Source organism: Coffea eugenioides, chromosome 8, assembly GCF_003713205.1.
Source record: "Coffea eugenioides isolate CCC68of chromosome 8, Ceug_1.0, whole genome shotgun sequence".
NCBI lineage: Eukaryota > Viridiplantae > Streptophyta > Magnoliopsida > Gentianales > Rubiaceae > Coffea > Coffea eugenioides.
In genome coordinates, this window is record NC_040042.1 from 37,727,277 (window position 1) to 37,735,344 (window position 8,068).

General features: G+C 40.9%; 1 protein-coding gene across 1 annotated transcript; it reads right to left on the reverse strand.

Moving 5' to 3' along the window:
* Positions 1–3,474: 3,474 nt before the first annotated feature.
* On the reverse strand, positions 3,475–7,195 carry LOC113780690. The gene is made up of 6 exons (XM_027326471.1): positions 6,895–7,195; positions 5,861–6,810; positions 5,720–5,804; positions 4,797–5,544; positions 4,205–4,335; positions 3,475–3,566 (listed from the first exon to the last, which is right to left on the reverse strand). The coding sequence occupies exons 1-6, from the start codon at positions 7,193–7,195 to the stop codon at positions 3,475–3,477; spliced, it is 2,307 nt and encodes a 768-aa protein (XP_027182272.1).
* Positions 7,196–8,068: the final 873 nt, after the last annotated feature.

Sequence of the window (8,068 nt, forward strand, 5' to 3'; positions counted from 1 at the left end):
GCGCATGTCAGGAGCAATTAGGAGTTTCTTTATTTGAATTTTCCTTCCTTGCCTTTTAGCATTCTAGCTTCCCTCGGATGTTAGGAAAAAGTGGAAGTATTGAATTCTTCTCTGTAGCTTCATCATCCTCCATTGCGCAGACGAATTGCATTTTCCCAATTTTTTGTGACAATGGTCGCGACTCTTGCTTCAATTTTCTGTGGATTTTGTTCATCAAATATGAACTAATTTTCTCACTCTAGTCAAGAAACAACGGATGTTTTAGGACGCCTGAAAATTATGAGATCGATTTAATTTAATCTTTTTCTTTCATTTATTGGTATTCGCATATTCCTTGATTGCTATGCTTATGGTTATTTAATTAATTGATTGTTTTGGATTCGAATAATTAGTTAATTTGGTAATCTATTGTTAACTAGGGCATTTAAATCTGTAATTGTTTAATTGCCTTGAATTAGTGACAACTGGCATGATTAGATTTGTGTCAGAGGGATACGCGGGCTAATCTGAAATTACCCTGGTATTGCGTTATTTGATTAGAATAGAACTCCTCTAATACGTAAAGCAATTAGGGAATTAAATCTTATGGGCGTACCTAGAATTATTTTTTAATTAGAGCAGTAATTAACGGGCGTACTATGATCACCGACACAGTAAGGAGGGATTGACCGTCATCACTTGTTTGGCAATTATAACCTATTTATTAATAAATAATTGAAATTGCTTGTGCATCGATGATCAATTAGGTGAACCATTGTTGAAGTTATTTCTTGGCTAGACCCTTAATTATTATTACTTTGATTTTAGTGAATTGTCATTTAATTTCTAGTTGGCTATTTTATCCTTAGTTGAATTGTTTTCATTGTTACCCTTTATAAAAAAATACCCCTGTGTTGCTTTGGATTTCCAAAAAGACAAATATCCCCAATCCCTAAGAATATGACCCTACTTGCCTTGTCTACAAATTAATATTTATTTGTGGCAAAAAAAAGTCATCACATTCGGGTATATCGGATCAAGCAAATTCTTCGGAAACATGGTGAATCAAGTAACCCATTGCACAACTACAATCCCTGCTCCAATACTTGGAATTGGGTTTTGACTACTTTAACTGGCAATTAAGTTTATTTTTATTATTGCACAGGTTTCGACACCCTATCAATTTTTGGCACCGTTGTCGGGGACTGGCGTTATTATTTGTTTCTTTTTTAGTTCAATTTTGCTCTAATTTTCTGGTATTCTTCTAGTGCATGCCTCGTTCTTCTCGTACAGGTGAATTAATTTTTGACCCTGAGGTAGAGAAGACTGCGCGTAGGGCAAGAAAGGAAACCAGACAGTTCAGAGAGGAGCAGTCCAGTGTTGCATCTCAAGAACTTGATCCAGAGGTTAAGTCAACGGAATAACTCAAGTGATTCAGACTAGGAGGAAGTCACCATGGCGAATGCACAAACACTAAGGGAGTTGGCTGCTCCCAATTTAAATCAGCAACCTCTATGTATTACTTTCCCAAGTTTAAATGATAACACTCCATTTGATTTAAAATCCGGTCTAATTCATCTTTTGCCATCATTCCATGGTTTACCTGGTAAGGAGTCGTATAAACACCTGCAAGAGTTTGATGTAGTTTGCAACAACATGCAACCCTCAGGTATTACAGAAGAGCAGATAAAAATGAGGGCATTCTCTTTCTCCTTGAAGGACTCTGCAAAAGATTGGTTGTACTATCTGCCACCACGTAGTATTACCACGTGGAACCAGCTGAAGAAAAAATTTTTGGACAAATATTTTCCGGCGTCTCAAGCTGCAAGTCTAAGGAAGGAAATTTGCGGTATCAAGCAACACCCAGGCGAGTCCCTCTATAAGTATTGGGAGAGATTCAAGAAACTGTGCATCAAGTGCCCCAAGAACCAGATAAGTGAGCAGTTGCTCATTCAATACTTCTATGAGGGCCTGCTTTTCAAGGACAGGAGTATAATCGATACTGCAAGTGGAGGGGCATTAGTGAACAATACTCCTCCGGCAGCATAGGAGCTAATTGAAGGAATGCCAGAGAATTCGCAGCAGTTTGGTACGAGGGAGGATGTCCCAGCGCGTAGGGTGAATGAGGTAGAAACATCCTCCATCTAGCAGCAAATTTCTGAATTGACATCTTTCGTGCGACAATTAGCTGTAAGAAGTGCCTCACAAACCAAAGTGTGTGGGGTATGTACTGCCGTGGGTCATTCTACGGAGGTGTGTCCACTGGTTCAGGAAGAAACTGTAGAGCGACAAGCCGGAAAAAGCTTAAGCCTCGAGTGATAAATGAGGACTTTTTGCCCAGAAAACAAATGACTTCATTGAGACTTGTTGGTCATGGAAGATTTTGCTCTTCTCCTTATAAATTGCTGCATTCTCATATGCTTCATTCCTTAGTTCCTCCAACTCTTGTAATTGGAGGTTTCTATGTCCTCCGGCATCCATAAGGTCCATGTTACACTGCTTAAGCGCCCAGAATGCTCCGTGTTCAAATTCCACTGGGAGGTGATATGGCTTCCCAAACACCAATCTGTATGGGGACATTCCAATTGGTGTCTTGTAAGTAGTGCGGTAGGCCCATAGAGCATCTTCCAACTTCAAACTTCAGTCCTTTCTATCAGACCGTACCATCTTCTCCAGGATTGACTTGACCTCTCTATTCGACATTTCGGCCTGACCATTCGCTTGCGGATGATAGGATATGGACACTTTGTGGAGTACGCCATACTTACGGAATAAGGCAGCGATCGTTTTATTGCAAAAATAGTGCACCTGTCACTCACTATAGCTCTCGGCATTCCAAAGCGGACAAAAATGTTAGATTTTATAAATTCTGCAACCACTCTCGAATCATTAGTCCGGGTGGCCTTTGCCTCCACCTATTTAGAAACATAATCAACAGCGAGTAGAATGTACAAGGGACCCATGAAATCTATATTCCAGACATCAAAATTTTCAACAAATATCATGGGGGTTTGACTCATTTGGTTTCTACGAGAAATATTCCCCACCCTTTGACATTTATCACAAGATTTACAAAATGAATATGCATCTTTAAACAGGGTAGGCCAATAAAAATCACTTTCCAACACCTTACGAGCTGTTCGTTTTGGCCCAAAGTGCCCCCCACATGCAAATGAATGACAAAAGGTCAAAATAGAGTGGAATTCACCGGTACTTACACACCTTCTTATCACTTGATCAGAGCATTGCCTCCACAGGTAAGGGTCGTCCCAAATATAGTGTTTGGCGTCACTCTTCAATTTATCTCTCTTGACTTTTGGTCAACCTGCAGGCAATTGATTCGTTACCAAAAAATTGACAATATCCGCATACCAGGGTACTGACGAATCAATGGCTAGTAATTGTTCCTCGAAAAATGATTCTCTCAACGGCATGTCCTCCCCATTCGTAAGTAACCGGCTCAAATGGTCAGCCACCCAGTTCTCGGCCCCACTCTTATCCTTGATCTCTAAATCGAACTTTTGCAGGAGTAGAATCCACCTTATGAGCTTTGATTTCATCCTTCTTCGCCAACAAGTATCTCAAGGCTGCATGGTCAGAAAAAATAATTACTTTTGCATCCAATAAATTTGACCTAAATTTTTCTAGTGCAAAAACAACTGCTAGTAATTCTTTCTCCGTCGTGGAGTAATTAAGTTGGGCTTCACTCAATGCTCTCGACGCATAGTAGATCGCGTGCGCCGCCTTGCCTATCCTTTGCTCCAACACGGCTCCTACGACATAATCACTTGTGTCGCACATGATTTCAAACGGCAGGCTCCAATCTAGGGGTTGAATGATGGGCGGCGATGTCAACGACTCATTTAATTTATTGAAAGCCACCTTGCATTCATCGGTGAAATCAAATGGCACGTCCTGTAAAATCCTGCATGGCCAAAAAAGAACGTACTTTCCGTACACATACGGAGTAAGATAGAGCAGAAATAAGATTTATTTTAGTTTTGTCTACCTCTATTCCCTTAACTGACACAACGTGCCCTAAGACAATATCGTACTCTACTATGAAATGACATTTTTTTCAGTTAAGGACTAGGTTTGTTTCTATGCATCTTTTCAAAATTAGAGTTAGATTATCAAGACATTCATCAAAATTATTCTCGTATACACTAAAATCATCCATGAATACTTCAATAATTCTCTCGACATATTCGGAGAAAATACTTACCATACACCTTTGAAAAGTTGCTGGCGCATTGCAGAGACCGAAAGGCATCCGACGGTAAGCGAATGTACCAAATGGGCAGGTGAATGTGGTCTTTTCCTGGTCCTCCGGCGCTATCGCGATCTGAAAATATCCTGAGAAACCATCCAAGAAATAATAGTAAACACGACCAGCTAATCTTTCTATCATTTGGTCAATAAAAGGGAGAGAAAAATGGTCCTTTTTCATCACAAAATTTAGCCTTCAGTAGTCAATGCACTGACGCTAGCCAGTAGCTTTCCTAATCGGAACCATATGATCCTCCTGGTTCTCCTCTACAGTCATTCCCGCCTTTTTTGTGACCACTTGAACGGGGCTCACCCACGGACTGTCCAAAATAGCGAAGATAATCCCCATCTCTAGAAATTTAAGTATTTCTTTTTTCACAACCTCCATCATTAGGGGATTCAATCTCCGTTGTGCCTGTCTTACTGGTTTCGCGTCATCCTCGAGCCTTATCCGATGCATACACAAGGACGGGTTTATCCCCTTGATATTTGCTATACTTCACCCAATCGCCTCTTTATGATTCCTAAGGATTCACACTAGTCTTTACTCTTGACTTGGAGATAAGTGAGCGAAAATAATCACCGGAAGTGTCTCTCGATCTCCCAGAAACGTGTATTTCAGATGCTTCGGAAGAGGTTTAAGTTCTAACTCCGGTGCCTGCACAATTGACGGCATCAATTTCGTATGAGTTTCTGGCACAAAAAGAGAAGTAATCTCATACCTTGGATGAATGGTTGGAAGTGCATGTAAGAATTCAACTGCATGGTGCAACTCATCCCTCAGGTCCACATAATGAGTTACACCTAATTCTAAGTGCTTGGTCAGGGCTACTTCCAGTGCGTCTTCACCATCCAATTCGAAAGTTTCTTGCACAAGGGACTCAATAACACTCAAAGCAAAGACTGAGTTAGAATCCTCTGGATATTTCATCGCCTCAAAAATATTAAAATTTATCCTTTCACCTTCAAATTTCATTGATAAAGTATTCTCATTCACATTTATTTTAGTCCTGGCAGTGCTAAGAAACGGTCTACCTAACAAAATAGGTGATGAGTTTAATGATTTCTCATCTCCCACATTTAGGATATAGAAATCTGCTGGAAAAACTAGCTCATTTACCTGAACCAAGACATTCTCAACTAGCCCCTCTGGATAAACATTTGTGCGGTCAGTTAGTTGGATTATGATGGCTGTTTCTTTTAATGGCCCCAAATTCAGGGACGCATAAATGGTTTTTGACATCACGTTGATTGACGCCCCTAAATCCAACATTGCCTTCCTAATCGGTGTATTCCCTATTTTGCATGGGATCGTGAACATACCTGGATCCCCACACTTGGGTGGAAGCTTTCTTTGGAGTATGGCCGATACGTTCTCTCCCACTGCTACTCTTTCGTCCCCTGTCAACTTTCTCTTATGAGTGCATAAATTCTTGAGAAATTTTGATTACTTCGGTACTTGCTTAATTGCCTCCAACAAGGGGATGTTGATATCTACTTTTCGGAATACATTTAGGATCTCTTTTTCCTTCTCCGCCTTCTTTGATTTTACGAACCTGCATGGAAAAAGAGGTAAATTAGATGTAATGGGAATTGATGGAGTTAGAGTTACCTCAGGGTCTCCACGAATGCGTCCTTCCTCTTCCATCTCCTTCTCGATCTCGTCTTCACTTTTGCTCTTTAGGTTCGTGGCCTTAGACCTCTCAACTTCCTTGCCATTCCTCAGTATCATGGTACTTACATTTTTGGAATTTGTCTCGGGTTGCGATGGCAATTTCTCAAAAATTTGGGACTCCAAGCTATTAATTGCAGTTGCCATGTGACTCATTTGAGTCTCCAGATTCTTCATGCCGGATCTAGTTTTCTGCTGGAATTGAGCAGTACTCGTGGCCAGGTTCTTGACAATATCCTCCAAAGAGCTTCCTGAATTAGAGGACGATGGTTGAGGCTTTTGTTGCCATGGTTGTTGAAACCCTGGTGGACGATTTGTGAATGAATTCTGTGACCTGTTTCCATAGCTAAAGTTGGGGTGATCTCTCCAACCCGGATTGTACGTGTTGGAGTATGGATCGTACTCCCTACGAGGCGCGGGCACGCCTCCAGCCATGTTCACTTGTTCAGCTCCATCATCTTGCAGAATAGGGCAAGAGTCAGTGGGGTGACCCACGTTTGTGTAGATTCCATAGACCTTCGCTTGGTGTATGTTCCCCACAGCTAATTGCTGAACAAAGGATGTTAGCTCCGACAACTGTTGCTGAATGGATGTCGTCTCCACCTCATTGACCTTACGGGTAGGGTTACTCTCACGGAAACCAAACTGTTGAGAATTTTTCGCCGTTGATTCAATAAGTAGCCATGCTTCCCTTGGTGTCTTGTTTGCCAATGCTCCCCCACTCGCAGCATCAATGATACTCCTATCAGACGACTGGAGACCCCCATAGAAATATTGGATCAATAGTTGTTCACTAATTTGATACTGTGGGTATCTAATGCACAATTTATTGAACCTTTCCCAATAGTCATATAGGGACTCCCCAGGATACTGCTTAATGCTGCATATCTCTTTCCTCACACTTGCAGCCTAGGATGCAGGGAAGAATTTTTTCAAAAATTTCTTTTTCAGTTGGGCCCATGTTGTGATATTACCTGCAGGTAGGTAGTACAACCATTCCTTTGCTGCATCCTTGAGGGAGAAAGGGAAGGCTCTAAATTTGATCTGCTCCTCAGTAATTCCTGGAGACTTCATACTGGAGCATACCACATCAAACTCCTGAATGTGTTTGTGGGGTTCCTCATCTGAGAGGCCATGAAACGTGGGTAGGAGGTGAATTAATTTTGACTTCAATTCGAACGAGGTATTTTCAGCCAAAGTTGAAAATGTGATGCACAAAGGTTGCTGGGGCAATTTCGGAGCAGCCAACTCCCTTAGTGTTCTTGCATTCGCCATAGGGATGTCCTCTTGGGTTGGGTCACTTAAATTTTCACCACTTGAATATATTGATTCAACCTCAGGATTCAGCCCCTGAGATGCAGTGCTAGATTGCTCCTCTTTGAGCTATCTAGTTTCTTTCCTAGTTTGGCGCGCAATCTTCTCTACTTCCGGGTCGAAAATCAATTCGCCTGTACGAGAAGAACGGGGCATAAACTAGAAATGTGCTAGACAAATTCAAAGAGAACAACTTAGAAAGAAACAAAATTAACCAAAACACCGTTCCCCGGCAACGGCGCCAAAAATTGACAGGTGTCGAGTTTATGCAATAATAATTACTAAAAAGTTCTAATTACCACCACAATTAATTATAGAACACATCCGAGTACTGGAGCAGAGACCCTAGGTGTGCAATGGGTTACTTGATTCACCCTATTCCCGAAGAATTTGCTTGATCCGATATGCCAGAATTGTATATAAAAATATTAAATTTGCATACAATGACAAGTAGGGTCGATTCCACAGGGAACGGGTAGGAAGTTATTTTTTTCCAAGTCAATAGAATAAAATTGGGGAAATAATTACTGGGATGAAGATGAAAATGAAATAAGTAAAATTCAAAAGATAACTCCACAAGTACAATTTACTAAAAATAGCAATTAATAAAAATTCTACCCAAAGGATTAACTTTTCAGACACGGTCCAATTAAATGATCATCGATGCACAGATATTTCATTCATCCGTCACTAGGTTGGTTATAGCTATCAACAAGTTCTGACAACCAGTTCTTCCTTACTTTTTCGATAGTCAAGGTACGACCGTTGACTGCTTCTCTAACCAGAAAATAACCCTAGGTACGACCGTAGGGATTTAATTATCTAGTTGCATTA